This window comes from Toxorhynchites rutilus, chromosome 2 (assembly GCF_029784135.1).
Source record: "Toxorhynchites rutilus septentrionalis strain SRP chromosome 2, ASM2978413v1, whole genome shotgun sequence".
Taxonomy (NCBI): Eukaryota; Metazoa; Arthropoda; class Insecta; order Diptera; family Culicidae; genus Toxorhynchites; species Toxorhynchites rutilus.
In genome coordinates, this window is record NC_073745.1 from 225,842,959 (window position 1) to 225,859,946 (window position 16,988).

The following is a 16,988-nucleotide window of genomic DNA, read 5'->3' on the forward strand; positions in this document are numbered from 1 at the left end:
AATGGAAATCTTGTAATAAAAATACTGGATAAAAAACCTTCCGAGCTCAGATTTTACGCAATGAATTTGGTAAAAATATAAATGTTGTTTCCACCTTGAATAAAATACTTGTTGCTGAATTATACCACATGGTTTGATCGAACGCGTCTCGGTTTTGTATTCAGAATACGATTATTTATTTAAATCGTCCCACAAAACCTGCTCTTCCCGCTCAGTACACAAAATTATCATAGCGACTTCATATGGGAGTGGAAAATGAAGCGGACAAAAGAGAAATTCACCAAAAAGTTGTCGCACTGATTATAAAGAACGTCTTTAAGAGAAACGAAACAAAAAAAAATATGGAATTCGACACGTTGCAAGGTACAAATACCGCTACTCTAGCCGCATGCGGTTCATATGATTCGACATCCCAAAAATTTACAATAATTTCTTGGAATTTTATTTCTGCCCTTCTCGATTCACGTTCGAGTTATTACACCGTATTCCTCACGATTTATTAATGGGACAATAAAAAAAACATCGCACAAACCTGTTTCGTTGCCGTAGGATTTTAACCTTCGAAGGTAATCGAGTCCGGATGTAGTAATCGAGCTTTCCCTTGAGCTCCTCGTTGGTACTGCCGTCGTCCACAAGGATAATTTCCTTCAATAACCGCTGATCGGCGGTGTTCAATACACTGTGCACTGTTCGAACCAGAACCGAATAGGGTTCGTTATAAAAGATTATAATAACACTAGTCGATGGAAAGTTGGCAAGGTCATAAGATTTTCGCTTGCACGACGGATGGCGTTCGTCTGGAGGAGTCCGGTTGTAGCTGAGATGTTCGCTTAGCTCTTCATTCAATGCAATCGTTGCCAACTGCTTTTCGCCTATTTCCTTCGCTTCACCACTCAATTCCACTCCTTTGCCATTGTCACCTAAGCCCGGTTCCTGTTTCGTTAAATCATTCAGCACGAGCTGTTCGAAGAACTGATCTTGGCTACCGGTACCTATTGCCACTAGCAGATTTCCCTTATTCAAATTGCTTACGAGACCATTTGCAATGGGAATGCTATTTGGGCTGCTGTTCCCGTTTAAGCTTTTAAAATAAAATAGCACAATCAGTGCCACAATCAAAACTAATATCAGCTTCGAGTAAACATTCCGCCGAATGCTGAGTCCTCCGCGAAAAAACATTATTGCAAAAGCATTGGTACTCCACTAATACGCGATGTGTTTGTTTACAATTTTTTCTTGTTATTTATCACTAATCAAAACGCATCGCTTTTTTTGTCCCTCTTCCTGAGGGCAAGACGAACGCTACTGGCGGATGCAAGAGGAAGGTGAGAAACTGATGCTGTTGAATGTGGCAACCACGTTAACAGCTTTTAGTTTCTTTCAATGAACACAGATTTGTCACGTTTCTTACAATCCACAACATGTTTACACAAACAATTGCGAATATCTCGAGATGAAATTGCTTCGGCTATTAGATTGGAGGTATAATTGTAGAAGTTTGATTTAAAACACAAACCGCAGCAGTACACAACAATTCACATCGAACAACGGATAAGAACTGATTCAGTGAGAGGAACTTGAAGATGAACGAGTGCGAGAAAAAATATTTTGTTGACAAATCGGCAAACGCTCGTTGACAGCTGAAATGTCCAATTCGATGAAACAATGACAGGCGTCCAGCACGAATAATCGAAAAATATTTGCTATAATATTCGCGATTGACGAATTTACGTTGGATTTACAACCAGATGGCGCAGCTAGTAAAATGAGGATGTTTTTTTTGAGGTGTCAAATTACAAGTGATTTGCAAAAAGTTTTTGGAAAATCTATATTTTCATTGAAATTTTTTTGTGTTCAGGTCTTATTTCTGCGTTAAAAGGGTTAGAAAAACATTATTTTACATTGCGTTAAATTATTATAAATAATGGATTGGTATAAGTGTAGTAATTTACATTTTTCTTACTAGGCAAACGATGAGTTGCGGAACGAAGGAAAAGTGCATTATTCTGCAGCGTGCAAACACGGATGGCACTGCAATTTTTTAAATGTTCCTTCGACCGGGAACAAGTTTTATAATAAATGGTGCCAATTTATGAAACTAGCTGGTCGCGGCGACGAAAAAATTTGTCAAGTTCACTTTCAATCGACTGATTTCATTGAAAGTATGAGTATAAAAATTTTAAAAGATTGCTATGTACACTGCTTTGATTGCTTTTTCTCCCATTTCATTTACAGAAGTGCAACGAGTCCTATCTAAAACTGCAGTTCCCTCACTTTTCATTCGAGACAAATTTCCTGCCGTCAAAAGCGGTGTAGGATGTTGCGTTACCGGTTGCAAAACAAGGTCAAACCTCATGTTGTTTCCGTCAAAGGGTAACCAAAAGCATGTAAAAGCTTGGAGAAAATCCTTGAAAATGAATGCTTGTGATGCTTTTACCGGTCTAAAAATCTGCGCGCGTTATTTTGACGACAGTGGTTTAGTAACAGGTGAGTTTCAAGATACGTACTGATATCTGATACTCATTTTACTATTTCATTCAATTCTTCTAGTCAAACGGTTGTATCTTAGACCGAATTCTATACCAAGTCGCAGAGTGAAGAAGCTCATTAAGCATTCTAAGCCAAAAACCTCGAGGACGGACTCCTTGCCAGCACATTTGGTAGACCATACTCACTTCCGGCTTCAAGTGAAACCCAAGAGCCACAGAATGTGTGCAGTTAACGGATGCAATTCACGCGCTGGTAATGGTATCGTTTTGCACAAGTTTCCATCGACATATGATAAACGATATAAAGTCTGGATTTCCATATTGAGGTTTGGAAAAGCATCAGCAAAAAACACCAAGGTTTGCAGTAAACATTTCACGCAAAGCAACTATTCTTCAGGTATTTGTGCCTTTACATCAAATTTGACATCAAAGTTACTAGAAGTGTGATTTCATTTTAGGAGGCAAACACTTAAAACGATGTGCTATACGGACACAAAATTTACCAAACTGCAGCCAAACTGGCCAGTTGGTAAGTGAATCTCCATATGCCACGAAACGTACTTCATATCGGCTGATGAATAAATTAAAAAGAACGAAGAAATAAAGTTTCCCGAATGATGAAGCAAATATCAGTTCCAACGAAGTTATGTCATGTGATGACAATGCTGAACAACAAACCTTAGATGATACGTCTACACTTTATCAGTTGAAAAACGATACATATTCAGTACAGGCAGAAGAAGATCCTGTTTCAGTGCACGCTAAAAATGTTACACTGAATGATGCTAGAATAGGTGAAAATGCATATAACACGTTTTGTCCAGAAACTGAGCCAATTGATATTCACGATTTAAGTGAGAAACTCAACACCCGCAACATAATTCTTTCAGATTTATTGATAACTGATCAGAATGTAAACACTTGGACGGGGATTCCATCTTTAGCTATCTTACAAGAATTGTGCTATTCCGTCAAGCAGTTGGAGACAGTATATCCGAACAAATTCTCGATGCATTGCACTGATCGATTAATTTTGACTATGACAAAAATCAAACAAAATTTATCGTTTGCAGCCTTAAGCACGCTTTTTCGTATTCATTCAGCCACTGTAGCAACATATTTTTGTCATACTGTGCATATGTTGGGCCAAATCCTCGCAACATTTATTTATATGCCGGAAAAGAGTGAAATCAAGAATAATATACCAATCTGCTTCAGAGAAAGCTTTCAAAATATAACTATTATACTAGATTGCACAGAAGTTCCGATAGCAACTCTCAAATACCTCAATTGTAGAATTACAACCTATTCACCATATAAATCTACGAGAACATCTAAGTTTTTAGTAGGAGTTACTCCAGCGGGTCTCATTTCATATACGAGTAAGGCATATTCCGGTAAAGCATCCGACAAGTTTATCTTTAACCATGGAAAGTTAATAGATGATCTGAAGCCACATATAGATGAAGTGATGACTGACAAAGGGTTTGCAATAGATACAGAATTGTCTACACGAGGGATCAAGTTGCATATTCCACCATTTTTAAGAAAAAATCGATTGTCACCAACTGAAGCCCATTTGAATGAAGCAATCGCTAAAGTCCGAATTCACATTGAGCGTATAATGGCGAGGATAAAAATATTCAAAATTTTACACGAAAGACTGGAAGCTGGTATCTTAGGACACATAGATAATATCATGTCAATTATATGCGGGATAGTGAATTTTAGCAAACCTATATTAAAAGACGACAAATTTTGAAAAATGCATATTTAAATTTTAAAAAATTTAGAACTATCGAAGGGAACTTCAATAACAATAAAATCATCGTCCCTTTTTGAATACACAACAAAGTCACACATCTCACATTGTAGTACCCACATATTCATCTGAACCTGACAGAAATAGGCGTGTCGTTTATTTAGCGTGAACCCTCCTGTCTCAGAACGGTGTATATATTTTCGAACAGCATTGTTTTTCTGTAGCTCTTCTATTCCTACAGTTTCTCCTGCTAAAGGGCACTTGATTTCAACGACCAACCGATTCATTGGATCGACACCATCAGGCGACGATGCAAACCAGCATTCACCTGGTTTAACAACTATTCCGCACTTTTTTACCAGTGAATTCCTTTTCGTCTTATAGCTATTCAAAGCCAACGCCTCGGTTTTTATGCCGTACGTTACAGCACGAACCTTCAATGTTATCATGTTCCAATAACTCTCGATATTCTCGCCCAATCCGGATTCGCATTGTGCAGGTAAGTGTATAATTTATAACACGAGCTTGCCGTGATTCGCAACGATCGCTGAATCTTCCAATAGTTTGAAAATTGTCTTTGGGTTTCTTCTGTGATACGCAGAATACTTTGCAAATCTCGTGCTACATTGCTATTGTAGTAAACTTCTTCTTGAGGAGTTTCAAACGGTGCGCTCTCAATAGTGACATCGATTGTGCTGGGAGAAATCCAAGGTGAAATTAGTTCTTGCAGTTCCTTAGTTGAACAGAACAAGTCGTCATTCGTATTTTGAAAAACACGACTGCTTTGTGCGACCGATGGATTCAAGTATCTACCATCCCGATGTTTTTGAATAGCAGATCCTTTAGCAACTGCAAATAAACGAATAATTTATATTTATGCTTTAGCAAGAATCGAAAACATTCCTAGAATTATTTCATCAAGTATTCTAATGAAGGAAAAACTGGCTTGAAGTGATCATAAATTCGTATAAATCACAAAAATAAAATGCACTCACCATTCAGAGTTCTGCTAAAACAGTCACCTAAAATATTGTTCCTACGCTCGATGTCTGTTGGTTGATGTAATTTCGCACGACGCACATAGCATAATTCGGAAATGGGTTTTGCATTCCATAGAACGTTTTTTCCGCTTTCGCTGTTCCCCAAACCTGGGCTGCATCGGTACATGTAATACATTTGATTAATGGTCAGCTGCATCCCAATAGGAGGTATCCCATGTCGGGCACATGTACAGAGCATCGAAGACTGCAACATACCAATTATGAGAACACTTGTAATACTAACCTCGAGCCAACCGTGAGTAATCGGTTACATATTACTAACATAGTTGTAAGCAAACATTGTCGAAATATTGAACTCCCGGCCCCGTTAGGCTGACGCCATATGAGCCTTAATAAAAATATATATTTTGGATAAAAAAATAAAAAAAATTAAAAATGTAATACATTCAGCTTTACCCGACCTGGAAGAATATTATTATAATTATGGTTCTACAGTTCACAAAAATACATACATACATGTTTAAATGCAAAAGGCATGCAACTATGTGTTTGCATCGGTTTGTGCCTGCCTTGCATGAACATCTTAAGATCCAGTTCTCAATACCTTCACCAATCCTCAATTCAACTTCATGAGGAACATGGTTCGGATGAGATGACTGTCGAACATAGCCAACAAATTCAATGTACTCCGGACCTCTTTTTTTGTACCCGATGCACTTAATGTGTTGCACTTCAAATACAGCAGATCCTTCTCGTATCGGCCGAACAGAATCCCCGACATAATCAATTATATCAATCAGCTTAATAGTGATATCGATTTCATCGCCATTATCTACAGCATAAGCTTCTGGAAAATATTCGAAGTTAATACTCATAATCTGTATGCATCATCAAACCTAAAATTTCCGAAGATTATCTATGACTTTGGTAAAATCGCTTGTTGAAACCATCGGCAATATACAAAACAATAATTTTCTAACCATATACTGACGACATTTAGTGGCTGAAATGAACCTAAATAAAAATAAAATTAATAATTACGACCGAATCGCGCTTTTCAGTGCATAAAATAAACATACACCCTCACTTTTGTGGTTCTGAGCTCTAATGTAGATGTCGCATGAGCTGATTCAGCTTTGCGTAAAGCCGGGTTCAGACGGTGCGAGTAAGCATACGAGTCGGTCTAGTCAGTTACTGCAGTGCAGCTACTCACACCGTGTGAACACATCATGCCAGTTATTGTCATGTGTGATCCGGCGTGCGAGCTACTTCAAAGTTTTTTGAATTTACTCGCACTTGCATGCTTCACAACGTCAAAAACAGAATTTAGCGTTCGAATCAGTGATGCCAAATGTAATGAAATGTCTCTATTTTTAAGATATTTGAAAATATGTGAAGATATTTATAGACTTGAAAATTATTGGAAAAACAAATAAAACCCTCATAGTTTCTAAACGAAATAATTGTTATTTCGTTTTGCACGCTGGCGGGGCACGCTTTCTTTTTGAGATAGTTTTCTTGAGAATCTCTAATATAGAATCATTATCAGATCACAACTTACAAAAAAAAGTATTGTTCTAAGAAACAGAATACATATTCGATTTAAAAAAGTACATTTTCATTCATTATTAAAATTTTTGAAGCGTATTTATTGCACCTGCAAATCGACTATCATTTTCATTTCACAAAATAAATAAAATTAAAAAAAAAATCTTTTAGACTACCATTTATAACATCACATCCTTTCGGAATTATCTGAGCTATGGATGTTTTCGAGATTCTAAAAAATATCGACAACAATCCCAACGATATTCCAAAACAAAGGCACATCAATGTCATTTCTAATTTAACTCTTGCAGGTACAGCATCCCTCATGACTGTATCTTGGCGTTGTATTCGTGGAGCAATTAAATCCAACAGTTTTTTCACTTGTTCAGGTGTTATTATCAACACTGCTCTGTAATCTCGGGGATCCTCATCGTAGAGTTCCTTCAATATTGTATTTGTTGCTCCTTTTCTTTGCATCTAATTCCTGGCCCGAATCCTTTTCTCTTTCTGCTTTTTCGGATAGTACCTTCAGTTCAAAGAAATTCAGCACAAAGTATGTATTTTTAAACACGATCAGCGTTTGTTTTGCTATAAAATTGTGTGATGATACATTCAACTGAAAACCTAAGATGAAAACTGCCAATAAAGAAGTCGATTTTGGACCAATCATTTGACAAATTCGGACCTGATTGCTGTTTCTGACTATTTGATGGACATTTGAAAAGTCGCCTGGCATCCCTGGTAAACCCGTGCCGTAGTATCTAGTTTCTCGCCAGCAGCTCACACTGTGTGAACGGACAAGGCGAGTCAACCAATTGTCAAGCGAGTCCACCGGGTCAGTAGCTGCTCATTGTCAAGTCAGCTACTAGCAACGTATAAATGGGCCTTAAATTCGTCAATTGGCGATCTAACGTACAAATTTACACCTAGGCGGCGCTGCGGTGAAAGTGATGACGGTTTAAATTTTGCAATGTGAGTTTATGGAAGGCTTGTAGTTCTTTCCATAAATCACAATATTATAGTCATAAAGAATTATTTGATTGCGATTAGTTTGTAAGAAATTTAATTCTGCGCAATTTTATATATAACATGTTATTTAACTATCTCTTTAAGTAGTGAAAATTGTATAAATGTTGACAATGGTTGAATCAAAAAAGAAAATTCGAGAGCACAATCAAAAACAAGTTGAAAAATGCCTGTTTCCTACATGTGAGAACTACCTTCGAAATACCGGAAGTGAAATATACGTGATTTGATTGGCGATCTAACGCAAAACGTAAACGATCGGTGAGACATCTGGATTTTGTTTTTGAACTAAGAAAATGATGCTAATGTAACCTAAAACTCAAAAACAAAACAAGTATATTTTACTTCCGGGCTTTCCAAGGTAGTTCTCACATGCAGGAATCGTGCATTCTTCTACTTGTGTTTGATTGTGCTCTCGAATTTCCTTCTTTAATTCAACCATTGTCAACATTTTTATAGTTTTCACTACTAAAAGAGGTAAATAAATAACATGTTATATATAAAATTGCGCAGAATTAAATTTCTTACAAACTCATCGCAATCAAATAATCTTTTATGATTATAAAATTGTAATTTATGGAAAGAACTACAAACCTGCCATAAGCTCACATGGCAAAATTTAAAACCATCATTACTTTCACCGCAGCGCCACCTATGTGTAGATTTGTACGTTAGATCGCCAATTACAGAGTCAGTTTGGAACTAACCCATTTAAAAAACGAATTCGCTATAAATTTCGATTATAGCGAAGCTTTTTTCGACCCCACGTCTACGGCTTAGAATGAAACAGACAATTGTAAAGTTCCAACGTAATCAAACAGCTGATTTTGACATCGAATGCGTCATCTACTTTTTTAGCAAAATAAATTGTATTCAGGTTTGAAATTTTCACTTCATCTAATGAGAAATTGTACAATTTTAAGATATTGAACATGGGAGATAAAACAGGAAACCCGTACGACATGGACAGTGCAGGTTTTGATCCGGACCGTTATCTACAGAAATTGTTGAAGGTTTGTTTACATTCTCGATTTGAACCAAACATTAATTCAATGTTTCTTTCCAGGAATGTTCGCTTAAACAAATTATGGATACCGAGACGGTTATCGTCCGTCAAACACAAACATTACATAGCGATATGCAAACGCTGGTTTACGAAAACTATAACAAATTTATTTCGGCTACCGACACAATCCGGAAAATGAAGACTGATTTCAAAAGTATGGAGACTGAAATGAATTTACTGGTGTCAAATATGGCCACGATTACCGAATTCAGCGAAAAAATAACAGATACACTGCAAGAAACGAGAAGTCAGCTGACGAGGCTTTCTGGCAAACATCAGCTATTGAAGAAACTTCAATTTTTGTCCTCTCTTCCGGCTAAGCTTAAAACATTAATAGAAGAGGGAAACTATCACCAAGCAGTACAGGACTATGCCCATGCACAAACAGTGTTACAGCAGTACGGTAATCAACCGTCATTCCAGGGGATCCAGAAAGATTGCATCAAAATTCTGGGCGACTTAAAAATGCTGCTTAAGCAAGAATTCCAGAAGACAGGGAGAAGTGCACAATCATTGACCGAAATTGGTGAATTATTACTACAGCTTGATGAGAAGCCGTCAGATTTGGCAAAAGAGATGCTGGAACATGCCACCAAAAGGCTACATGAGCAGATAGTGATGCTTCAAGATCAAACTGACCGTGATATGATCGAGTTTATCGATTTAGGAATCGAAGGTTTCCTAAATGATCTGACACTGGTTATAAGTTCGTACAACGACATGTTTTTGACAAAGCATATTGAACAGGAAGCCGATGATTTTGAGGAGACCGCGAGGATTGATTTGAATAATTTTGTTAATAGAAATATTGACGAATATTTATCGTTGGTTCAAGACCGTGCCGAGGTTGAAATAGGCCATGGGGATTCGCAAATAATTTTGCGAGGGCTGGACCGTCTTCACCGACGTTTGACCGCGATGAAATCCCTGTGTCGCGCTGTGGATATGAGCAAGTCCGGCATTGACATAATCATTAATGCCGCCTACCATCTTTGTAAAGCCCATATGAAATCTCTTAAAGATCACTTTTCTGATAATTTGAGCTCCATTAGACTGGCGTTGGTTTCTGTTAAATCAGATACTTCTTCCTCCTCGTCCAATTCTCCTCTAGCTGGTTTGAAAGACCTGATTTCTAATCTATACGTTTCAACGATGGAGAAAGTGAAGGGACTGTTACAAGATTTGCTGATTTTTCTACAGTCCGATTGGTCGTTTAATCTCAAAACGGACGCCAAAGGAGCAGCTTGTATTGAGGGAATCCGAGAGAATTTGTTGGTTGGGTTTTTGCGACACATATCCAACACCATGAATGGATTTGGTAATAACAATTCCTCTAGTCCCACTCTGCTGCTTATTCTTTCTAAAATGTGTTTGGAAATGGACAAGAAAGGAGTTCATGTTCTGGTAAGATCAATATTTGGAATCCGATTTTGTACAAAAAGGACAAATCTTCAATATCTGCTGTCTTTTCAGATTTCGCTAGCAGATGAACTGTATGACATTGATTCGGAGAATAGCACCACTCTGGTTCATGAAACCGAGCTTTGCTCGGAAATGCGCGATTCAGCACAAAATCTTCTGGATTCATACGTTCGTCTCCAAGGGCTGAACCTATCTCAAATGCTGCGTAAAAGCGTCGAAACTCGGGACTGGCTGAATTGTTTAGAGCCACGATCAGTTCGGGCAGTAATGAAGCGCGTAGTGGAAGAACTTTCAGTGATCGATAGTGTTCTCGGAGAGTTGTACGACAGTAACGATTTGCGGACAGCAGCGAGCAGTGATTCCAGTCGGAAAACCCATTTCAGCATGACAACTTCGAAGCAGTCTCAGTATCGTTCGACCTGGTCCACATATACTCCATCCCAGATGGACAGCAGTTTCGTTTCGAATATACACCGACTGTTTTCGGAGAAAATCGAGATTTTCAGCTCGGTGGAATTTTCGAAAGTTTCAATCATAACAGGCATCATCAAGATATGCTTGAAGACGCTGCTGGAATGCGTTCGTTTGCGGACCTTCAGCAAGTATGGTCTGCAGCAGATTCAGGTCGATGCACATTATTTGCAAATGAATTTATGGCGGTTTGTCTCGGATGAGAAGTGAGTCGATACAGCTCTGGGCTTGATGTATTTAATGAATATTATTCTTTCAGTCTGATACATGTCCTGTTGGATGAGATACTGGGGTCGGCAGTATTGCGGTGTTTGGAACCAATTTTAATGGAACCGAATGCGGTGGAAATAATTTGTGAACGAAATTAGACGTACATTCCATCTTTATTGAGGTACTTATATGGTGAATAGTGATAATGTTTACACCCTGATATTGTTTTATCGACATGGTCATATTAGGCAGTATTTAACTTAATGCTGTTTGGAACATTCGGATATAGGTATAGAAAACTTCTTGTATTCAGGCTGTAATCTTGCGATATAATTTGCATTCGGAAAACCACAATTCTCTCTCTAACAGGGAAGTTGGATTTCAGAGGAATCTCTAGTAAATGAATTATTCGTCACTATTTATTCGCCGCACGGAATAGAGCGGAATAATTAGTTGATGTTCTTTGAATAAGTCTATATCGATAAAAAAAATATGATTGTGGGAACCCGTATAACAGTATAACACGAGTAATATATGCATACACATTTAATTGAATTAATGTTTATCCTTGGTTTATCCATATAGCAAAAGAAAGAAATCCATGTTTTTTCTTAAAAATTTTCACACAGATTGAGAATCATAACCAATGGAATATCTTCCGTATTTATACACTCTCATAGCTGCAAATTGTCATGACGATGGTCACAATTACTCGGTGTATTCGAACGCCGAGTGCTGAGAACAATAAACGGCGGTGTACTGGAAAACGGAGTATGAATCACGAACTGGCGCAACTTTATGGCGAACCCATCCCATCTGGAAAGTCGCCAACACCGGACGAGTGCGATGGACGGGATATGTTGCAAGATTGCCGAATAGCAGCCCCGTAAAGATGGTGTGCCCATCAAATCCGGTGAGGACAAGAAGAACAGAAGCTTGACAAGAATCGGTGTGGCCCGAATTTGGAAAATGGCAGCCATTGACCGTGTTTATTGGTGAAACCATGTTGTGATAGTTGCCCTGTCGATATATGAAAAATATGTGATTAAATATCTAAGTGAAACAACGTATGTATTTTATAAAATGGACTGATTTCGGATGGCGATGGAAAAAAAAACAAATTTTCCTTAAATCCGTCGATTATTAAGTCTTCTACAAAAATACAAAAATACTCGATGAATACTGGAACATTTTAAGGGGGGACTTCGGTCTGGAAAAACGAAAAAAAACGATTTTTTCTGCATTTTTAAACGCGTTTTTCTAGAAACCATTTTTTTCAACTGGTGGTATCGATATCTCAGGATCTACTTGATTGATTTGGCAGAAATTTTTCATCAGCATATAAAAATTAATTATCTAAAACGTTACATATCCGTTTTTTGATATCTCATTTTTCCGATTTTTTGTGAGCTCTAAACAAAGATTTTTCATGGAAAATAACTAATTTAAAATAAAAATGGCCGCCACCTTTCAATTTTTCGAATTTTCAAAAACCCTTATGTAGCGTTCTAGGTATTGTCCTAAATTTTCAAAATATTCATTGGAATTCGTTCTGCGACATCCCGTTGCTTCGGAACCGATACCACCAGCAAGGCATCAATTTTCAGACAGCGTCTACGCATCCAGCTGTTAACAGCGTAATAATCATTATTCGTGCACTCTAAAAAATCGCAAGAGGGCTGTGTCCGAGACACGACCGCAGAGTTGACGTAGGATTCGCTAGGAACAAAAGTTCCCCCTACTTTCATGTAGTTGCAATGTCGATTTCCCCCCGGCAGCTTGGTTTGTGCCGAAATCGATTGACGTAAAAATTTCATCAATCCATCATGAATTGACTGAGCAATAAGCATTTAAAATTGGACAATTTTCACGATGTGCTCGATTTTTGATTTTCAATTTGTACCCCATTATGTTCCCGAAAGACGTAATCCTACGTCAAAAGGGAAAATACATCTTCAAATATACCTTAGGGACTGTCCACATACCACGTGGACAACTTTAGGGGGGATAGGGGTTACAAAAATGCTTGTCCACCGTGAAGGGGGAGTGGGTTTAAATGATGTCCACGTGGACACGTTAGATGACTATTAAAAAAAACAATCACTTCTGTATTCAACAATACGGGAAATCTATTCTGCATTTCCAAGAAAAGCCAGAGCTTTGCGCAGTGACGATATAGTAACCAATTAGGTTTTACCAAGGTGCGATTATTGCTAGTTCAAAAAAGAAAAGCCATATTTATCAATAAAAAGGTTGAACTGTCTGATAGTCGAACATCAATTTTTTTATATCGTTGAACTTCCTTCCTAAATGTGTATTCTGAGAATAACGTACATGAACTGAGAGCGATCGATTTTCTTTCATTTGTTTTAGAAAGTCATTGATGAAGTTTTTGCGAAAATGGAGCATGAACAACATGTTTTATGGGTGCACAGACCGTATCTCTGAATAAGTGTCCTTAGTAATGACGACAATCTTCGTTGAAATGTAATATTTGATAGAACACACTTCTATTGGGTTGTCCGGGTGATAATCAAATCGAGATGCAGATCAAGAATAATTCTCAGTACACGACATATGAAATAGCAGAATCATTAAAAATATGTAATTCTATGAGTGAACCTGGAACCTGGTGAACATTGTTTACGTAAAACGCTGCGTTTCAGACTATTTGACTGAAAAACATTTAATAGATCGTGTCTTCATCAGCGACTCGCTTTATAAACGCAACGAAAACTCGCAGTTTTCAAGCAAATCGTGATGGGCGATGAAAAGTTTAATCCTTTACAACAATTTTGAACGTAAAAAATCTTTGCGGCAAGCAAAATGAACCTCAATTATTTATCCCCAAAGCCGATCTTTACTTGGAGGAAGTCGTTCTTTGAGATGGGATGTCGAATTGGGAATTCTGTTTTATGAATTTAGAAGGAATCGACAGCAACTGGAGATGGTAGCCCTAAGTCTGGAGAAGACGTACAACCAGGATTTAACTAGTTCTGAAGACATTGACAGACTGGGGGATAGACAATCTTCTGCACATTGTGAAAAACTCCGCGTCAGCTCAACAAACTGGTGTACCTCAAGATTCCATCTTGGTGTTCGTATTCATCTTTGCGGACGACAACTTTTTAGTACAACAGGGAAGCGTTCAGGAGTCAAAATATACAACGAACGCATCCCTCGCCGTAGATCGTTGGAAATACGGAGAGTGGAGGTCAACTGCAACCTGAATTTCCAGCACCATGTCGACGAGTTGAGGAATAACTGTGTCTCCCGGTTTAATTTGTTTTGAATCATTACCAAACCTCAACGGAGTAATAACCGGATGATCCGTTTACGGGTGGTCAAAGATGATCTCTAACTGACGTGTATTATCTTTGATCTGCTACCATCAATAGCAACAGCCTCGGTATGTGCTGAAGTAGGGGAACCTCCGTTTGATATTCCATGAACGCGGCGAAAATCTCTAGAACCGTGAGTCTCTACAAAAAAATCAACTGTCTTTACAAAAAATAATCAATAGGTGACACACTCCAACCCCCCATCGATAGCTGAACAATTTGGTTTGGGGCCAATGGAAAGGCTGGTGGTCCGAGTGGAAAACACCATCAGAAACAACTTCCGATCTGGGACGAGCTCAGTGGGCCTGAAGCAAACATTTGTCGAATTTCACGAATTTCATCTCACGAAAATTGTCCGTTGAAGCGGCTTGAAGCCGAAGGCGTGGAATCGATGAGGGAGCAGTGATTCCTGTCCAGACTAAAAACTGGCCACTACAAAATATCACATAACGTCAACAGAAGATTCTCTTTGCGATCTGCACTTTGCACTTTGACGGAAAATATGACCAGTGGGAATAATTTAAAGTGATGTTTAGGGATGTGGTGGACAGTTCAAGTGACCCACCGCGTATAAAGCTCTACCACTTGAAAAAGTTGGGGATGCAGCAGGCACAATTGACGCAAAAACCATCTCGGATGGTAATTATGACCGTGCTTGGGAAGTTTAGGCAGAAAGGTTTGAAGACAAAAGGCGAATGGGGGGGGTCTTCGTAGCCACTTGGTTACGCGTTCGCTTACCAAGCGATCGATCGTGAGTTTCAAACTCAGGGCCCTCAATTGACCATCTTTGTGTTGTTATAGAATAACTACGTCCACGCAACCATCATCAGCGATGGAGATCGATCCACGGTCGGAATATGATCGATGCATCCATACAACTGCTCTGCACTGCAAGAATCATCGGGCTACTGTTCTATAAATAACCCAACAATGATCAATATCAACTGTCTCCGCTGTCCGGTCTGCTGAACAATGGAAGAACAGATAGAATACCCTTACGCCTAAATGGCTACTACTAACTACTGTGTAATTTACAATTTATAGAAACATAAACATATGTACATGTACACGATTAAAACCCGGCTCTGTTACAGCTAAAATGTTAATGAGCCTAATAAATAAATAAATGGGATAAAAAAAAGAGGCGAATGGTTGATCATCATATTTCTGGGCTTCTAAATTTGAAGAAAATGGTGCATGAAAGCCACTCTGAATTAAGAGAGTTGGTTGAATCATGCGTTGGTCGCGTAGAAAATCTGAAGTATTTGGGTCAAGAATTTACTGGGGTATCTGAGAAATTGAATTAGATGTTACTTCATGGAATATTCCAACGTGGATTCAACTTGCGGATCCAGCATTCTTTCGTCCTGGACAAATCGTGCTACTCATTGAAATGGAATGGTATAACGAAGTTATTAAGATTGGTCAACTCAAACTGTCTGAAAATATGCCTACATTCCAAGATTCCGAATTTGGTTGGTTAGTTGGTGGAAAATGTAGTAATGCTCCAACTGGATTTAGCTTCTACTCTCATGTAGCAACGCTGTTCAACGATTACTCAAGCGAACCAATTCAGCAACTTTGGAAAGCCAAAGATGTATCGAATGAAACGTGTTCAGCATTGCAGACTGAACTGTTACTTCGTGAAAGAAGTCATGAATTGAGAAACCATTGCCAGCTGAACTAGTTGTGAAGATGCGATAAATTAAGTGGTGATAATGGAATGATAAAACTCAAGAAACTCCAACGACAACTTCAGTACGTGTATCTATACAAATTAGCAATCAACGATAAGTACCTCTTAGAGCCAAGCCCCAGTAAAGATCGGGATTCATTTATGAAGATAGAAGGTACTAGTAGAAAATTACTAAGATGCTTGGACTTAGTCATTAATCTTTCGATGAATCAAAATTATGAGGAAATAACAGAAGTACTACGGCAATGCAACTTAAGTTGCACGGGCTGATTAAATTTGAACTAACAACCCATAAGCTATTATAAATTCATTAAGTTAAGAAGATGAAAACGTCTATTGCCCTCCTACTGCACCTAACCATTAAGAACTATGGAGACTGGTGTGAAAAGCGTTAAGTCCACATTGAAGAGAGTATGCCAGTTCGCCTAACATACAGTTAAGTAATTTGCTACATTAAGAACACAAGACCTAGCCCTAATGACCCAAATGTTGCGACCCTCGACCATTCGATGATTGAAGAAATAACCTTTAACTGCCTTTCCCAAACCGTCCGTCAAAGAGATCCCGCCACAACAGCGGAGAGTGGAAATAATCCTCAACACGTACCAACAGTACCAACACGTGGTCCCGATGGTTTCATCTGTGTTTTAGATATTCATATGGGAAATAAGAAGCGTCCAATTCGTAGGTTACCTACATTGCTCAATTCAGATGCAGTTCATGTAAGCATGTGGTAGATCAGCATGGTCATTTCTTCGTGGTGGGATTATGTTCAGTCGCAATCGCACTGAAGGGAGAACCGATGCATGAGATGCGATCCCCCGACGCCACACCCTAATCGCTCTCGTGCAAACAGGATCAAACATGTTCCGGATGATAGATTTGCTGTGCGAGGATAGCACAAATCAGTTCAAATGAGGATAGCGAAGCGTAAGCAACAATAGCCTATTGAAGCG

The 16,988-nt window shown here is 38.5% G+C and overlaps 4 protein-coding genes and 2 pseudogenes across 4 annotated transcripts in view; 4 read left to right on the forward strand and 2 right to left on the reverse strand.

Annotated features, from left to right (window-relative positions):
- The window catches only part of LOC129768209 (polypeptide N-acetylgalactosaminyltransferase 1), a 41,835-nt gene extending 40,226 nt beyond the window's left edge, over nt 1–1,609 (reverse strand). The window contains exon 1 of the mRNA XM_055769690.1: nt 533–1,609. Within this exon, the coding sequence (XP_055625665.1) occupies nt 533–1,179 (647 nt within the window). The 5' untranslated portion in view covers nt 1,180–1,609. The remainder of the gene's footprint in view (nt 1–532) is intronic.
- LOC129766703 (uncharacterized) lies at nt 1,313–3,177 on the forward strand. Its single transcript, XM_055767292.1, has 6 exons — nt 1,313–1,325; nt 1,394–1,482; nt 1,967–2,162; nt 2,236–2,487; nt 2,551–2,886; nt 2,948–3,177. Exons 1-6 carry the CDS (start codon nt 1,313–1,315, stop codon nt 3,091–3,093), a joined length of 1,032 nt encoding a protein of 343 aa, XP_055623267.1. The 3' UTR covers nt 3,094–3,177.
- Nucleotides 3,136–4,616, forward strand: LOC129766704 (uncharacterized). The gene is made up of 2 exons (XM_055767293.1): nt 3,136–3,974; nt 4,508–4,616. The coding sequence occupies exons 1-2, from the start codon at nt 3,136–3,138 to the stop codon at nt 4,614–4,616; spliced, it is 948 nt and encodes a 315-aa protein (XP_055623268.1).
- An 80-nt stretch (nt 4,617–4,696) lies between these two features.
- LOC129766705 (uncharacterized) lies at nt 4,697–6,127 on the reverse strand (annotated as a pseudogene).
- Nucleotides 6,128–8,637: 2,510 nt separating this feature from the next.
- Nucleotides 8,638–11,534, forward strand: LOC129767396 (vacuolar protein sorting-associated protein 51 homolog). The gene is made up of 4 exons (XM_055768259.1): nt 8,638–8,839; nt 8,893–10,296; nt 10,366–10,991; nt 11,045–11,534. The coding sequence occupies exons 1-4, from the start codon at nt 8,759–8,761 to the stop codon at nt 11,151–11,153; spliced, it is 2,220 nt and encodes a 739-aa protein (XP_055624234.1). The 5' UTR covers nt 8,638–8,758; the 3' UTR covers nt 11,154–11,534.
- Nucleotides 11,535–13,151: 1,617 nt separating this feature from the next.
- On the forward strand, nt 13,152–13,321 carry LOC129772309 (U4 spliceosomal RNA; annotated as a pseudogene).
- The last annotated feature ends 3,667 nt before the right edge of the window (nt 13,322–16,988 follow it).